Here is an 18,893-nt window from a genome sequence, read left to right as displayed (position 1 = left end):
GAAACTTCATGTATGGATGCAATCAACATTTTAGTGCTTAGGAATAGCATCAACTACGTCCAGTCCAGTTCGGTTACAGTTATATGGGATAATTCAATCGCTCATCTCTCCTCGAATTGAGGTAAATCTACACAAGAATCGTTTAAATTTGTAATAGAGCTAAAGAACTTAGGTCATTTCATGGACGATCATTTTTTAATAACAAATTGATTGTTTGAAAGCATGCCTTGATATTTGTGAAGTTCATTTCTTCCAGATTATCGTTAATATTTAAATAAAAACGTTGTTTTGCTTGTTTCTTTTAAAGATATTGATCTTATTTCTGGCTGAATGGTTAGCGTGTGCACGCTGTATCATAAAGTCTGTCATTGAGTCAACAGGCGTGGTTTCGATCCCCGGTTGAACGTGACAAGGAGCAGTGTCGCCTGTGCAACCTCGTGGGTTTTCTCCGGGTCCTCAGGTTTCCTCCCACTGCTAAAGACCCCTACGCGCAAGCGAATTATTGAAATAAAATTAAACCATATGTTAGTCCCGAAATGACCTAGTTTGTGTCAAGTGGACGTTAAACCCCATTTCTCTCTCTCTCTCTCTCTCTCTTTGCTAGAAAGCTGTCTTTATCAGGTCCTCTGTCCTGCACCACTGACAAGGAAAACCACGCCGGAAAACCCGATGAACTCGCTCGGCCAACACCGGGAGCGAATCCCCGACCTCCAGGCTAGCGAGTCAGCCTCTTACTTACTTAGCCACCGTGGTTCCTAATAAATGACAAATACAGTAAATATCAAAAGATAATGACTTACTGGATACAAAGAATATAAATATATACGTAAGCACCGTATACAAACTAAGTCCATGGAAACCGGAACAATAGGTCGGTGATTCACTATGCTAGATCTTTCTTGTCACAACGATTTAACGTTCCCAAGCCCCTCCGGTGTGGGAAGCGTGAGTAGGTTTGAAAATCCAAACATTTCTCGATTTGTTCATGTAATCGCTAACCTTTCCGTCCTGTAAAATCAATCTGCAGAGCATCCGTTGCACCGACGAAGCTCGTTCCGCGGTCCGATATGAATACACTGACGTTTCCCGTGATTGCAATGAGACGACGTAAGGCACTGATAAAGGCACAGGTTGATAACACCTCCTCAACGACCTCTATATGAACCCGTAAAGAGAACAGTCCACCTCTTTGAGTTAGCACAACCACCACGAGTCCGGCAATGTATAACAAACACACAGGTCAAAATGTGCGGACTCCAACTTTTTTAAAGGCGGAGTGGTCTCAGGTCTGACCGTAGGAAGGAAGGTCTGCCATCTATTGAATTATCAAACAGCCTCTGAATCGGCGATACTGTACACAAAAGGTATAAGACGTTTCATCCCACTATCCAATAGCCCGCAGTACGAATATCACTTTCCGTAAAAAGTCTGCCTCGGTGCTTAACTTGTCCATGCAGATGTAGCACTAGAAGTTTCGATAGATGACATTTCCCAGGAAGAATGGGTGGGTTCTTTTCTTGGTACGGTAAATTTGACTTGTAATGTCTACCCCTAACATACCGTCTTCATCCACGGAATGGGACGTTGGATGATACCCCTGTTCTTCGGGAGGTTTCTGTCGTTCTTAAGTCAATTAATCTCTGATTCGTAAACCTCACGCTGTACTTTCTTAATCAGAAACACTTCCGTCTTGTTCAATGACTGGAATACGTCAACAGTCTTCAAATCAACTTTCGGAATTTAAGATTGAACGAATCTGTGTAAAACAGCCACGCTGCGGACTAGTGACTCCGATGTGGAGAATATCTGGAATCGCTCCAATCCTATTAAAGATTTACCCCAAATCGTCGTCTTGGTCGTATCTCTTTATCCGTTCTGGATCAACTAAAGCTGTAAAGTCGGTAGTAAATTTTTCCGCAATTCGACGATCATGTGATGATCAGGATATATTCTAGAAAGCATCATTTACAGTCAGTTTTTGAAAACACTTCTTGCGTCAAAGTGTGTGTGTGGGGGGTGGGGGGCAATTTCGAGATGACTATCTAGGAACACCAATATTCTAATTACTAACCTATACCTTCGCTTTCAAAATCACTGCAATTTTCCCAACATGTAGTTACAGTGTTAAAGGCAAGTAGTGATATGAGATAAATATCACCCTAGCCGAGGGTTATTTCACATATCGAAATGAAATGAAATGGGGTTTAACGCCCTACTGTTCTGCTCCTTTTCTGGGCTAATGAAGACGGGCATACGCCATACTGTGTGCTATGAGGGAAAAACCAGTGGTAAAATGTTTATTTTGTCATAAATATTGGATATCAGAAGCCCATCTTCTCCCGGTAAGATCACAGCATCAATGTTGATTTAAATTAGCAAATAATTGGTGTTTTCAAAGTCAAAGATTTTGGATGATATTGAGTTAGAGACTTAGCTACTTTAAGTCTATCCTAATTGATTTCACCTATAAGACAATGGTTTGGCTATACCGGCCCTGCGACTGATAAGACAAAATTAAGAAAACAAGTTCTAAGTTGCACGTGCATTAGTAACCACGTGTTCACAAACTGGTATTCATTTTGTGCAATGTTGTCAAATGATTCGGACGACGAATTGATCCGCGCAAGCCAGTTTGTAGAAAATATGGTTGAAAAAGAAAACGTAGATTCTGACAAAGAATTATTTAAAGCTGTCAAAGTGCAGAATTTATGCAGAAAATATTTAACAAGGATTTAATGTATTCGGATATTTCAGACTGTGAGAAAGATAGACATGATACACGCTTTTCCATTTCGAGTGACAAGACATCAGTGAATCTGCCGTGCCCATAAATAGCTTACGCAAAAATCATTGGGCTGTTAACTTTTTTAACAGTTGATCAGTGTGACGGAATAATAAACACGATAGTGAACGAAAATTCCTGTGTGTGCTGGAAGTAGTGGAAGGTACGAGTATATAAGATCTTTTTTTTTGGATGTCTAGATCCGTCTTGGAAGTAAGCAAAATAAAATGATGAATATTACCCACCGAATTCCGTTTTTACTGTCTGAACCATCGTAAATTTTAAACGGATTTCTTCGATTGTGAATAAACTACTTAACTGTGGTTATTATAAACTTACCTGTGTGTTTGAAATCAACTCCCGTTCGATAAAATCCATTGCACAACTAAATATCCCAACGAATAAAAAAGTTCTCTCTTGACAAATTTGACTATTTACTTGTAATTTCGACTAAGAGGAAGACAACAATGCTTTCGTTACGTGTTGGGCTAAACCATTTCAGCTGTTGCGGGGGTTGTTTAATTTTGGCAGATGGTTTGACAATCACGTGTTGCAATGCAAACAAAGCACGATCGTTTGAGTTTGGGTGACGAAAAATATAACTGAAGACAATTACATAAGAGATTTATATTGAAACCATTGATCGCCAGTCTATCAAATTTTATTCACAATGAAAATATCACGGATTGCACGGATACTCGTAAAAATAAAGTCATATATAAACTAAAAATATCTTATCTTCTTTATGTTATAAATAATTTAACAAGGATCATGAAGCTCGCCTCCGAGTGTATTGTTAATTTGATGGCATTCTTTCGATGAAATTATAACCGCTTCAATAACATTTGAAGAGTCCAGGGGAAGAACGACCGTGCACATTTTTGTCTTTTCGCATAAAAGGCAAAACTGACTTTTGGACGAGAACGCTTGACGCGAACAGAACAATGAGTGGGTTTAATTACAACTTCAAAATGATGTTTAGTACGAATCATAATTACCAGGGGCCGGTTGCTCAAAACTAACTTATTTTAACGATCCTTTAGAGTTTAACGGATCGTTATCTTGGTAACTTGTCGTTTGTTAACGGTCTGTTAAATTTCTGTTGCTGGAAAGTCAATTTCATTATCCGTTAGCTAACGGATTCATTAAAGTTAATCCAAGAGAATACTGTTTGATCGTTTTTGCCTGAAAGAGATTGTTCCACAGAAAGCTTATACAATTTGCTACCTGATGGCGCCATTAACTGGGGTTCATTGAAAAAGTGACTTAGATCGTTCTTCCCGGGGCTCTTCATTTACAAGCGTGTTGCTTATACTTATATATCATATTAAAGATAATCATAAGTAATATTAAAAGGCCGGAAAACGTATGTAATTGTTTTTGTGCCGCATGTGTGTTCAAAAGAAAATTATCCCATCCGAGTCGCTAATCAAATAATTATTCAAACAAAATATTCCAAAGGGTAAAGTTATAAAATTTGCAGAGATTTACTAGAATGTAAAAAAACGTTAACAAAATAACAGAATATGGACAGTTATGTGTGTGAACGCCCAAACTCAATGCCGAGCCTAGATTTGTAGCTTTTTCTTAAACCAAACTTGAATTGTCGTAAAAGTGCCGAAAACCGTTTCTATTTGCTATACTCAGTGCTGTCACCCCTTATACGAAATGATATCTCCCGAAGAGTGACGTAATCAGCTTCCATATTGGTATTTTTCTGTGTCGAAGATTTGTGGGAGTTCAATTTTTCAAGGGTGAACGTTTTTATTCGTTGGGATAATTAGTTGTGCAATGGATTTTATTTAACGGGAGTTGATTTCAAACACACAGGTAAGTTTATAATAACCAAAGTTAAGTAGTTTGTTCATAATCGAAGAAATACTTTTAAAATTTACGATGGTTTAGACAGTAGTAATGTGGATATTATACCGTCTACACAATCCAGAATTTGACTTTCAGACAAGTTCTTGATGGTAAGATGAAGAAATTAAGTTAACATGCCTGGCAAAGTTCGTCGTCTGAATCGTTTGACAACATTATACAATTGATTAAAAGAAAGATTTTATGTCCCTTTTCATTACAGCGTCCGTAAACCTGTTGTGCGTAATCAGAGGGAATATCTGATATCGTCCTTATGCTATGGACAGACGACCGTATTTTTCCGCCCGATCGCGGCGATTGAAATTCGTCAGCGATTTTTTTTACGGTCGGTAACGAACGGGCACACGTAGCGATCGTCTCAAGAGCGGACGCCACTCTGTGAGTAATTATGTCGATCCCATAACTTGTCCATCACGTGACTTGAACAAAATGGCAGCAATTTTGAGATCATGTGATATCAACGATCTCGATGATTGGCTTATAAAAATGAATCGCCCGACAATATACGCTGGACACGAGCACACGAGCGAATTTAATCGCCGGCGAAAAATTAAAGCATGTTTCTTCAGACAGGTCTCTTCTTTTCCTATCTGAAATCTTATTTTCTAACTCTCGTAACTTCTCTTTCACTTCTTTTAATTCTTCTTTCAAACTTGCTATCATTTTATGCAGTTCAGAACTCTCAGATTCTGCCTTCTTTCCAGACTTGGGTTTTGCATTAGCTACATGAGTGGAGCGTACATCGGGATCTGAATGTTTGATGGCCTCTAACTCCATAGCATGGTGTAGTGCGGCATTCAAATCTCGGGGACGTGCTTGGCTTACAAGCATTCTCATCTGGCTATCTCCAAAATACTGGATAAAATGGTCTTTAGCCATCTCTTCTTTCGTTATTTCACTACTTCTGGGATAAGCAGAATACACCAGGCGGTGGACAGCTTGAGCAAACTCCGACAAACTTTCATTGTTCCTTCTTCGTCGTTCTCGTAACTGTACCTTGTGCATCTCTGCTAACTCCGGAGGATCAAATTTCTGCTTTAAAGCTTCTACCAAACAATGGTAGTTAAGAACATCAGTTGGTTTCAACGTACCAAATATATCACTTGCCTTACCTGTAAGACTAATCGCCAAAAATCTCGCTTTATCACCTTCACTCCATGAGTTGATCTCTGCAGTGACTTCAAATTGAACCAAATAATCATTCAATCGTGTTTCACCATTATACTTAGGAGGCATCGCGATAGGCTTAGCCAACCTTTGTAATGGTCTAGCATCGGCTGTCTGAGCTCTGTCAAATCCAAACATTTGACTGTCTGCTTTTCTGGCCCTTCTGCTAGATTCTGGAGAACAGCGACTGGAACCACTGGCTAAGGTTGAGATATTAGACACAGGTCCATACATATTATCTCTCTGTCGTTGAGTATCTACTGGCGTAGACGTCCTTGTTCTAACAGGATTCGAATCTCTGTAATAATCTGCAGTTCTCTCCAAACCTGACGTAGATGAACTGAAACGAACACTGGATTGCCTTTGATTCTGACATCGAACAGGAGATCTGCTCATGTCAGAAAATAAAGATGGTGAATTAACAGGAACTGTCGATCTCTGACTCATGAATGATGGAGGAACAGCATCAACCCTTGTTTGGGATAACATCCTCCCAAGCGTTGCAATGTCGCTGTTATACGAATCCGTAAGTTCTGCAATAGCAGCCTCCAACTCTCCAAGACTCAAGTTATCAAGTCTATTCATGTTGACAATTGATGACATCCACAGCGATAAAACATAACTCCACAAACATCAACTTCTTCCGAATTCTTCACAAAACTATCCCACTCCAGCCACCAATTAAACTTTAGTGTTACCCGCACACTGTTAGTCTAATAAATTAATCGACACTGAAACAACAGGAACTTATAAAGGTTTTAATAAAAATTAGAAACATATATGATACATATAATTTTCGGTTGGGGATAGCAAGGTCAAATTCGGGTATCCGAAATTACGTGACTTCGGGACGATTTGTGGTCGTCTCTAACTATGTAATATTAATAATTACTTACAAAACACTTCTAACATAACACTTTCTACTACCAGACATAAAGACTAAAACTAAAACACTGTGTTCAAACGCTGTCAAAACACTTCCTCGAGCCAGGATATTACTATCCAGTCTAGAAGACAAAAGGCTAATGCATGGAGGCAATGAGACTCAACTTATTCATCCACCTAGTAATAAAAGGTGGGGTGAAATCCTAAACTAACAGACACAAAATAAATAAAAGAACCCATGCCTCAACTAAACCAACATGACACACGGCTTACAACATGCATAAATAATAATTTGAAAGGATAAAATATACTAAATAAGACTTAAATTAAACATGCCTACTAATTAATAAATTCTTGATATACAAGAAGCTAATATTATCTCCCTTGGACAAGTCGGCATGGAATCTAAAATCCAGACACGGGTACTATCCAAAAAATATGCAGAACTTTTGACACAAAGTAGGCACCACAAAACTAAGGATAGACACGGATAGCTAGATAATTTATCTACCAGATACATATAAGTCCCCATCAAAAATGTTTACTTACAAAATCTGCCCACTAAATATTATAACAAACTAAGTGAAAATACATATAAATACATAGTAAAGTTCTTGCTTGAAAATACAGTCGGCAGACACAATTAACAATAATAAAAACATAGGCAGCATGCTCAATTAGAAATATATACTCTTACACAATATAAAAATATCAAAATATTAAACAGGCGATGACTGTGCCGAGAAAACCATAGATTTTACTAGAGTAGCGATAGGTACCAAAACTTACACCCATAGTCTAAATATAGAACTACGGAGCGCTTTTCCGGAAAACGAAATACAAATAATTAAGATAGCTACGGCTACCGGTTACACTACCCACGACTCCGAAAATCGATCGTCCTCGATCGAAATAGTAAACATAATGAACAAATTAAACATTTCAAAACACTGATAACTGGAATAAACTTATAAAGTTCAAAATGTCAAATCATTAAATCACAGTTCGAGTCACTTTTACTCCAACACGCGACATATTGTCCAAATTACAGCTCGCAAACGCGATGTTTTCGCGAAATCAGTTCACACTGATGATCTATAAAATCACAGTTTAAAGAATTAACACAGTCATTAGAGTTGAAAATCACTGATTTGTTCTCGCGATATATATATTCATCACAACACAAATACAAATAACGTATACCGTCAACACACTTTTATATCACTATGAACCACGATCAGTTCAACACGATAATTGTCGATTAAACTCGCAAACATTACTTAAAGTTCACTTTTCGTTATCTCTTTTCTTCTAATTTTTCCAAGGGCGGTGGGGGAGCTTCATCGACGGGCCAATACAAACATTGTAGCGTTGTCCTGAAACCCTTCAGTTTCCCGTTACCATCAAAGTCTGCAACTTCCTGTCCACATCTAGGTACAAGTCGGTAAAGGCGTTCTTTTCCACCAGCCTCTGTTGTTTTGTGTATGGATTCTTTAATTGTAAATCCCAATGGCTCATCTGAGTTAGACATAGCAATGGGCCATAAGGGTGGGGGGATGTTGATACATCGGAAGTTTTAGGCCTTGCATCAGATTTCATAGGTGAATTATCCTTCCTGGGACTCAAAGATATTGTAGGCAGTTTCTTTGGACTTAACGAAACTGCAACAGATTCTTTAGGGCTAAAAGACATATCAACAGGTACTTCAAGATCAACAGTCTTCTCTTCGTTCGACAAAGTCGATTCGGGCTGCTGAGAAATTTGACAAACAAAACGTTTGGTAGCCTCCCAATCCACAACACTAGCTGGACTAGAACCAACAGAATTACTTGTTACTGTTGCTACCGGAACAGTCTTCAGTGTAGATTTTGAAGTATTACCTTTAGCCTTTGCAACTTCATCCATGACAAGCTTAGCATATATATCATCTGTATTGTCGTTCTTCGGCAAATGTGTAGCTAGATGTCTTCTCCAGAAATATTTTGAGCGAAACCTCCCTTTACAATCAACAAAATGACAATGATAATTGTAAGACAAAACACCTGGAGGTAATTTAGATGATTGGCAAATCGGTGGATGACTCCCAGTTTCTATACAAGGAGACATAAGTTCCGTTCTACCAACGTCATCACTATCAACCGCAAAAGCCTTTATATGCCTGGACAAAGTAGTCGCTGTAATATTATACTGCTGACTTGTTAGGCTTTCCTTACAAGATTTAAGCAAAGTATCAATCAAAGAACCACGAACCAAATCATCCTTTTCGGTACCCGATTCGGGGATAACACGACATACACCAATTCCACCCTTAGTCTGACATGGGATCACCTGACCACCAACATAAATCTCTGACAAAGGAACATTAATTATAACATTTTCCTCTTTTGCAAAATCTAGACCAAGAATAGCCTTTGTTGGCATGGTCACAACTGCAAATGGGAAAACAAAACTCTTATCGGTAACTTCGATCTTAAGAGATGCACGACCCTTAACGTTTAAAGGCGAGCCATCAGCCTGTAACAGCTTACAATTAACCGGACGCAACTCGGTTTTCTCTTCAAACGAATCATAAAAATCTTCTGAAATCATCGACAGGCTAGCACCTGTATCAACTAAAAATTCTGTGTCCAGCCCCTCTACGTTGCCTTCAACAAAAATACCGGAACTGGAAGGGTTCACAACACCAACAGTTCTGTCTAAGCTAGAATGATGTGACTTTGAAGGTGCTGGCATGGGAACTGGTACAGCAGGTGTATCTCTGATTAGTCTGCTGAAATGGTACCCTCCCATCTCGCCAAGAGCCAACAGGGGGACTCTTGCGAGGTGAGGGACATGTCGTAGAATAATGCCCTAACTCTAGACAATTAAAGCATGTTTCTTCAGACAGGTCTCTTCTTTTCCTATCTGAAATCTTATTTTCTAACTCTCGTAACTTCTCTTTCACTTCTTTTAATTCTTCTTTCAAACTTGCTATCATTTTATGCAGTTCAGAACTCTCAGATTCTGCCTTCTTTCCAGACTTGGGTTTTGCATTAGCTACATGAGTGGAGCGTACATCGGGATCTGAATGTTTGATGGCCTCTAACTCCATAGCATGGTGTAGTGCGGCATTCAAATCTCGGGGACGTGCTTGGCTTACAAGCATTCTCATCTGGCTATCTCCAAAATACTGGATAAAATGGTCTTTAGCCATCTCTTCTTTCGTTATTTCACTACTTCTGGGATAAGCAGAATACACCAGGCGGTGGACAGCTTGAGCAAACTCCGACAAACTTTCATTGTTCCTTCTTCGTCGTTCTCGTAACTGTACCTTGTGCATCTCTGCTAACTCCGGAGGATCAAATTTCTGCTTTAAAGCTTCTACCAAACAATGGTAGTTAAGAACATCAGTTGGTTTCAACGTACCAAATATATCACTTGCCTTACCTGTAAGACTAATCGCCAAAAATCTCGCTTTATCACCTTCACTCCATGAGTTGATCTCTGCAGTGACTTCAAATTGAACCAAATAATCATTCAATCGTGTTTCACCATTATACTTAGGAGGCATCGCGATAGGCTTAGCCAACCTTTGTAATGGTCTAGCATCGGCTGTCTGAGCTCTGTCAAATCCAAACATTTGACTGTCTGCTTTTCTGGCCCTTCTGCTAGATTCTGGAGAACAGCGACTGGAACCACTGGCTAAGGTTGAGATATTAGACACAGGTCCATACATATTATCTCTCTGTCGTTGAGTATCTACTGGCGTAGACGTCCTTGTTCTAACAGGATTCGAATCTCTGTAATAATCTGCAGTTCTCTCCAAACCTGACGTAGATGAACTGAAACGAACACTGGATTGCCTTTGATTCTGACATCGAACAGGAGATCTGCTCATGTCAGAAAATAAAGATGGTGAATTAACAGGAACTGTCGATCTCTGACTCATGAATGATGGAGGAACAGCATCAACCCTTGTTTGGGATAACATCCTCCCAAGCGTTGCAATGTCGCTGTTATACGAATCCGTAAGTTCTGCAATAGCAGCCTCCAACTCTCCAAGACTCAAGTTATCAAGTCTATTCATGTTGACAATTGATGACATCCACAGCGATAAAACATAACTCCACAAACATCAACTTCTTCCGAATTCTTCACAAAACTATCCCACTCCAGCCACCAATTAAACTTTAGTGTTACCCGCACACTGTTAGTCTAATAAATTAATCGACACTGAAACAACAGGAACTTATAAAGGTTTTAATAAAAATTAGAAACATATATGATACATATAATTTTCGGTTGGGGATAGCAAGGTCAAATTCGGGTATCCGAAATTACGTGACTTCGGGACGATTTGTGGTCGTCTCTAACTATGTAATATTAATAATTACTTACAAAACACTTCTAAAAAAACACTTTCTACTACCAGACATAAAGACTAAAACTAAAACACTGTGTTCAACCGCTGTCAAAACACTTCCTCGAGCCAGGATATTACTATCCAGTCTAGAAGACAAAAGGCTAATGCATGGAGGCAATGAGACTCAACTTATTCATCCACCTAGTAATAAAAGGTGGGGTGAAATCCTAAACTAACAGACACAAAATAAATAAAAGAACCCATGCCTCAACTAAACCAACATGACACACGGCTTACAACATGCATAAATAATAATTTGAAAGGATAAAATATACTAAATAAGACTTAAATTAAACATGCCTACTAATTAATAAATTCTTGATATACAAGAAGCTAATATTATCTCCCTTGGACAAGTCGGCATGGAATCTAAAATCCAGACACGGGTACTATCCAAAAAATATGCAGAACTTTTGACACAAAGTAGGCACCACAAAACTAAGGATAGGCACGGATAGCTAGATAATTTATCTACCAGATACATATAAGTCCCCATCAAAAATGTTTACTTACAAAATCTGCCCACTAAATATTATAACAAACTAAGTGAAAATACATATAAATACATAGTAAAGTTCTTGCTTGAAAATACAGTCGGCAGACACAATTAACAATAATAAAAACATAGGCAGCATGCTCAATTAGAAATATATACTCTTACACAATATGAAAATATCAAAATATTAAACAGGCGATGACTGTGCCGAGAAAACCATAGATTTTACTAGAGTAGCGATAGGTACCAAAACTTACACCCATAGTCTAAATATAGAACTACGGAGCGCTTTTCCGGAAAACGAAATACAAATAATTAAGATAGCTACGGCTACCGGTTACAATGGCTGCCATTTTGTACAAGTCACGTGATCGACAAGTCACGTGATCGACATATTACTCACAGAGTGGCGCACGCTCTTGAGACGATCGCTACGTGTGCCCGTTCGTTATTGGCCGTAAAAAAATCTCTGGCGAATTTCCACCGCCGCGATCGGGCGGAAAAATACGCTCGTCTGTCCATAGCATTAGGGTCGATATGATATCACACTCTGATGACGTCATAACAGGTTGATGCTTTTCATAACATGCATGGGAGATCACAGGAAATAACATCTCAAGGTGTGTAAAGATAGATATTTTATTACATAAAACACATTTCGAGCAGCATGTAAATTATACATTGTCAATGAAAAATACATTAAAAGTGGATGAAAAATACATAACAAGCAGTTGCCATGCAAGGTATGCCCACATTTTGCAATGGAAGGATAGGATAGCTAAAAAGGCTATTTTTCGTTCAATCAGGGATCATCCAGGAAAATAATGAACGGAACCGAGATCTTCGGGATGTAAACCCATGTTTCAATCGAGTTTCGTCAAAATCGGATACAAATTGTGACCTGTTGAGTGTCCACAAACATATGAAAGGAAGGTAGTCTTGATGTTCAGGGTCCACGACAATAAAAATTATGCAAAATATTATCAGTATCTCTCAAAAGATTTAAAATAGATGAGAATACTACACTGAGGTAAATTAGAACTACAAGTCAGTTAATGATACATTATTGGAGATTAGATAAAGAGCTGGCAGTTCTCGCTATAATAGTTAAAACCTAGATAATGTAAAGGGAATTTGCTGAAAATTTCTGTCAAAGCGATCTACCCTAAAGCGATTGAATTTTGGGCCTGCCGCGATCATCATTATTAGAGTCGGTAAGATGAAAAACATAGTCTCGATTATCCATTTTTTGATTTAATCAGTAGCAGCAGACAGGGTTCTAATCCAGTAAATATTGCAGGTTAGCGATGCCATCGCGTGTTGATTATGGTCAGGATAAGTTAATTATGTCTAATTAATAATTTAGATAACATTTCAGGCCTAAAGAAAGACCGGCAATTGGCAGATTTAGCTCTTGCATAATGTATGTTTAATATGTGTAACACACCCAGTGGTAGTGAACAATCACGATTTTATATTGTAAAAACAGTAGTATAGTTTAAATGTAAATAAGAACATAAAAAAAGGTAATACAATTATAAAAATAAAACGTAAATATATGTATCCATGTACAAGTAAATTGTAAACTTTAATATTATATATATTTGTGAGTATAAAAGTAAAATTGATATTTATCGCATGAGTATTGTTTTAATATTAATGCTGCTTTATTATCATGAATTTGTAGGGAGAAGAGCTTTGTACGTGAATTCACTTGTCTCTCATCCCTTCGATGATTTATGATCAATGAAATTTGATTAGTAAACAGATAAAAATAATCATGCAAAGATACAGAGAGGATACGGTTGAAGTTTCATGTACAACCATTTAACTCCATCGTGGGATACAGGGGGGTTGGATGGCCGAATGGTTAGGACGTGCGTGCTGTATCATAAAGCCTGTCATTGGGTTAACTGGCGTGGTTTCGAATCCCCGGTTGTATGTGACAAGGAGTAGGGTCGCCTGCCGAACCTCGTGCGTTTTCTCCGGGTCCTCCGGTTTCCTCCCACTGCTAAAGACCTCTACGCGCAAGCGAATTATTGAAATAAAATTAAACCATGTTAGTCCCGAAATGAACTAGTTTGTGTCGAGTGGACGTTAAACCCCATTTTTTTTCTCTCTCTCTCACTTCGGGATACAAAGCAAATGGGCAGACTGATCACTATGATTTTGCACGAGAAGCCAGATCCCGTGGGGGCACGACCCAATATTTATCTCTCCCACTGCCGCCAAGACATCTTGGGTCGATTTGTAGCATTTGGGAAACAGGATATATGTTTGACGCTGGTTAAGTATTATGATAGGGTGTTGAAACCACGTGCTTTTTTTCCATCCGAACAACTAGACAGCTGCCCCACTGACAAGATGAAACCAAGCCAGAAAATTCAGAGGAACTCTCTCGGCCAACGCCACAGGACCAAACCAGAGAACTATAACGGAGAACTCCAGACTATAACAGAGAACTCCAGACTATAGAGGAACCAGTGTGTCTTAATCACTGAAAACATATATAAGGACACATATGAAAATGTTACCACGTAACACTAGTATGAGATTTTGTTGGGCGTTATATAAAAATAATAACTTCTACATATGAAACAGTCTTAACATCTGCCTAGCCACATAGTGTACATGTTGTTGAATTAATTTGGTCATAGATAACATAAATAAAACACAGCCAGTCAGGTGTCCTGACCTTGAAAGTTGAAGCGCTAAAAGGTTGTAAAATATATAGAGAGTTTCGCCGTCCAGAAAATACACAAAAACTCTTGCACTGTTGGTGGTACGGATTTGCACAAAAAAACCAAAACAAACCCAGAGCGTCAAAGCACAAAGCCAACGTTTGATATTTCGGACTGCTCTCAGTAGACAATTGTAAACTCGTACACTATAGTACAAATTGATTGACATCTATCATATCAATTACGATTTTATCATAGACTAAATGTTATTCAATTTCTTGATTGACATCTATCATATCAATTACGATGTTATCAACATCTGAAACCTCACCCAACTCTACATCAGGTACAAGAATTGATAAGAGTCTATATATATTTGTTTGTAAACCTTGTAGTCTCGTTTCTGTACTTTCTAAATTGTGTTTTTCATCTCCGAGATTTTTTTCAACATTGTGTAGCTTATTCTGTGTAGTTTGCAATGTGGTCTGGTTGTTGCGCAGCAACGTTTGCGTTTCTTCAAGATTCTTCTCTGAAAGTTTTAATCGCGATTCTTTGTCTTTTAACAATGTTTGTGTAGTTTGCAATGCGGTCTGGTTGTCGCGCACCATCGTTTGTGTTTGTTCAAGCTTCTTCTCTGAGAGATTTAATCGTGATTCTTTGTCTTTCAACGATGTCTGTGTAATTTGCAATGTGGTCTGCTTGTCGCGCAGCAACGCTTGCGTTTGTTCAAGCTTCTTCTCTGAGAGTTTTAATTGCGATTCTTTGTCTTGTAGCGATGTCTGTGTAGTTTGCAATGCGGTCTGGTTGTTGCGCAGCATCATTTGTGTTTGTTCAAGCTTCTTCTCTGAGAGTTTTAATTGCGATTCTTTGTCTTGTAGCGATGTCTGTGTAATTTGCAATGTGGTCTGGTTGTCGCGCAGCAACGTTTGTGTTTGTTCAAGCTTCTTCTCTGAGAGTTTTAATTGCGATTCTTTGTCTTGTAACGATTTCTGTGTAGTTAGCAATGTGGTCTGGTTGTCGCGCAGCATCGTTTGTGTTTGTTCAAGCTGCTTCTCTGATATTTTTAATCTCTTGACTTTGTCTTGTAGCGATGTCTGTGTAGTTTGCAATGTGGTCTGCTTGTCGCGCAGCAACGCTTGCGTTTGTTCAAGCTCCTTCTCTGAGAGTTTTAATTGCGATTCTTTGTCTTGTAGCGATGTCTGTGTCGTTTTTAGTGTGGTTTGGATGTGGCCGAGATGCTTCTCGGAATATTCAAACTTTTTCTGTGCATCTGCAAATTCCAGCTCACGGTTCTTTGCTATTGTTTCTGACATTCTTAATGAGTCTTCGGCAGTTTGAAGTTTCGTCTCTGAATATTTCATTTTATTTTCAAAGCTTTTTAGGCTTAGCTCTTGTTGCACTAACTTCTGCTCGGAATCTTCTAATTTTTTGTTTGTATTTTCTAGCGTAATATAGGTGTCTTTAAGCTTTGCTTCTGTTCTTTGTAACTCGGTCTTCAATCTAAGCACTTCGGCAGAAAGGGACGGAGCGTTTCCTTTCTTATTAGGTGTGCTAGAACAGCCTTCAAGTGCCTCGTCAATTTCCGCTAAGACTTTATCGGTGCTATTCGGTTCGTTCTTACTCTTACATATACGTTTACTTATTATCTCCGTGCTAATCTCTCCGACCTTTCTTTTATTGGCTTCCGAATGCCTGTAACAAAAAAACCAAAACATTTTCGTTTTATTACCCAGTATAGAAATGTTTTGTATGGCTTATGATAGAAATAGAATGAAATGTACTTTTCCTACTTCGCTAATGAAGACTGGCATACGCCATGTCCGGACAGCGGAGCTATGGCCTACTCTTATTTCGAATTCCAACTGTTAAGAAGGCTTCTTTTTCGTGCACACCCAGTTGCGTACAAAAAGATTTTGTTTGGTTTTTGTTTTTTGGGGTTTTTTTTTGGGGGGGGGGGGGGTAACAAAAATGCAACGGATTGATGCACATGCCCCAAATACGAGTGACGCAGTCAGGGACCGAGCACCACAGGTGATAGTTTTCTAGGGGCCAGTAGCCTATCTAGAAGCTGGGAATAGGGGGTGAGGGTTGGACGGTTTCAAATCTATAATAGGGCGCCATCCACAATCACACCCCACAATTAATGTCAACAAAATACTGGCTATAACATTGAGTGTCCCGGTCGGACATAGATCATATAGCCCATATAGATGTTCGCGGATCGTTATCTCGCCGGAAAGCAGTTTTATTTAAGTTGACATAAAGTTCATGTCATATAATATGATGAGTGTTACTGATTTTGTTATTAAATTTATGTGAACCTTTGTGGCAGTGGCTATAACACTGAGCAACCTGAGAACATTTTGAAAAATTGAATCAATATCCTGACATTTGAGGTCATTGCTGGGAGCAAATTCTTGTGAACAAGATAACCAAAAATAGGAGTTAATGGCACAGAATCTTGAAATCTGCCCCTGTCCATTCTGCCTGTTTTGCAAGAGTTGACAGTACATTTGTACAGTCTGACGCCCCGCGACCTACACACCAGTGGTACTTCTAACTGGGCAGTTCACTATAACCGTGAATATGTTCTGTCAACGGAGGAGTGGAAGAATGATGTCATAATGGAATTTAGCAGTGCAGGCGTGAAAGATTTCAGATATGTAACAGACCTTTTAATTTTTTGGGACTGGGCCTGAAAATTTTAGTCAGTGTCACGACAAATGGGACCAAATTCTGGTTAACGAGGGGATAAGAAATGGAACAGAATCTTGAGGTCTGTCCGTCAATTTCGACTGTAGAAATAACAATTATACAGTCAGTCGCCCCTCTCACTAGTGGTACTACTAACTGGGCGATTCACTATAACCGTGAATATGATAGCGATGAGATAGTATAAGATAGACCAGTTGAAAAATGATGATATAATAGAATTGAGCGCCGTCGTCGCAAAAAAATTTAAATTATGTAACTGAGCTTTTAATATTTTGGGACCGGGCCTGAGGGGACTTTGTCTCTGTCTCACGGGGGCGCTTACTTGGTCTCTGAAATGCCATTTACTGGACTGATTGTCAGAAAATACTTTACATGAGTAAAATACGTTTTAATTTCTACTGGGATTAAATATGCAACAAGTAAAAATTCTTAAGTTCAAAAGATCGCCTTAACATTTCATAATTTAAAGATTTTTCACGTATTTTTGAAACATACTATGCTTCCCAGAACTTCTTACCAACTGTTCGACTAATGTTGTTCGAATGATAATCAATAATATAATTTAAATTATCAAAATCTTCGTAACAAGCTCTCTCAATTTCTTAGACCAACATACTCATAACAGGGATTTTTTTTTCAAACATGACAAGTTGACTAGGTTATTTTATACTATACGTTGCAATTTAGGTGCACGGATTCACACAAAATTTTTCCCTTCTGTTTGGCATTGTTTGTTTACCGCATTAATTCATTTAGTCTGAGACCGACTGCATGTGAGCACTTATTTTTAGACCAACATACTCACAACAGAATAAGGGTGAAAAACATTTTTTCAAACATGACAAGTTGATGTATGCAATTTAGGTGCACGGATTCACGCAAATACATTTTTGGGATTTTTTCTTCTATTTTGGCATTTTTTGTTTACCTCATTAATTGAGTGAGCACTTATTTTGCGACCGACTGCATTTATTTTGCGACCAACTGCATTTATTTTGCAACCGACTATTTTTTTCGCTATTCGTATCCCCCACCTCCCATTTACGCCCCTGTGTACACCCATGTGTACACGGGACATCGTTTTTTCGTCTCATCCGAACGACTATACGTTGTCCCTTGCCAATTCCCCCGTTCTACACCACTGAGAATTATAATGGAAGCTTTATCCTACAGTGTAGTGAGTGGGGTATTAGTTATGGTTGTCAAAGCATCACAATATTTCTCTTTTGACGAGTTAGCATATATTTTAATCTCCCCTTTCTTCATTGAATTTATTCCATGGACATGAACCCATAATAGGGTCTAAGATTAAAACTATTTTTTTTAACGAAATACATATTTTAACGAAAAACACGTAGTTAAATGAATCATTCCTAGTGTATATTTCAAGTAGATATTTTAGTAGATACTTCAATTTTGATTGGCTAAGCACTAAAATCAATCTAATATTATCCAATCAAATTACTAAAATTTGGATTTTATCTTAGTTAAAACTTCGTGAAACAGGCCCCAGGTTCATAAAGATGGTTATATACTGAGCGCCATGGAAAATGCATCACTTTTTTCCCCCTAATATTTTATTACTAGGGGGTTTTGTATGTATAATATTATGCAATACTATGAACTGCTTTTAGAATAAACTAGTGATTGTATCCCATAAAAACTGTGTTCTGTTAATTCACTATTGTAAGGTTGGTGGAACGTGTTCGAGTTACTGGATCAACACGTGACCGTCAACGTCCTGGTCCACAACACGTTACAACCCAGGCTCAAGATCGCTACATCCGGGTCACTCATCTGCGTGATACATTCCGCCCAGCTACTCGAACAGGTGCAGCAATCGTCGGAAGACAAGGACCAGTAAGTGCCAACACCGTAAGACGT

The 18,893-nt window shown here is 38.5% G+C and overlaps 3 protein-coding genes across 7 annotated transcripts in view; all 3 read right to left on the bottom strand.

Moving 5' to 3' along the window:
• Positions 1–5,081: 5,081 nt before the first annotated feature.
• On the bottom strand, positions 5,082–6,433 carry LOC126812364 (uncharacterized). Its single transcript, XM_050538735.2, has one exon. It carries the CDS (start codon positions 6,431–6,433, stop codon positions 5,111–5,113), a length of 1,323 nt encoding a protein of 440 aa, XP_050394692.1. The 3' UTR covers positions 5,082–5,110.
• A 2,917-nt stretch (positions 6,434–9,350) lies between these two features.
• On the bottom strand, positions 9,351–10,799 carry LOC130010706 (uncharacterized). Its single transcript, XM_056098616.1, has one exon. The coding sequence runs from the start codon at positions 10,797–10,799 to the stop codon at positions 9,417–9,419; it is 1,383 nt and encodes a 460-aa protein (XP_055954591.1). The 3' UTR covers positions 9,351–9,416.
• Positions 10,800–10,939: 140 nt separating this feature from the next.
• The window catches only part of LOC130010705 (MORC family CW-type zinc finger protein 3-like), a 38,774-nt gene continuing 30,820 nt past the window's right edge, over positions 10,940–18,893 (bottom strand). For 4 of the 5 annotated variants that reach the window (XM_056098613.1, XM_056098612.1, XM_056098614.1 and 1 more), the window contains one exon: positions 10,940–15,986. In XM_056098613.1, coding sequence (XP_055954588.1) covers positions 14,561–15,986 — 1,426 coding nt within the window. In that variant the 3' untranslated portion in view covers positions 10,940–14,560. The remainder of the gene's footprint in view (positions 15,987–18,893) is intronic. The other variant, XM_056098615.1, reaches the window with a different exon arrangement.

Source organism: Patella vulgata, chromosome 2 (genome assembly GCF_932274485.2).
Source record: "Patella vulgata chromosome 2, xgPatVulg1.2, whole genome shotgun sequence".
NCBI classification, from domain to species: Eukaryota; Metazoa; Mollusca; class Gastropoda; family Patellidae; genus Patella; species Patella vulgata.
This window is presented reverse-complemented; position numbering and strand designations above follow the sequence as displayed.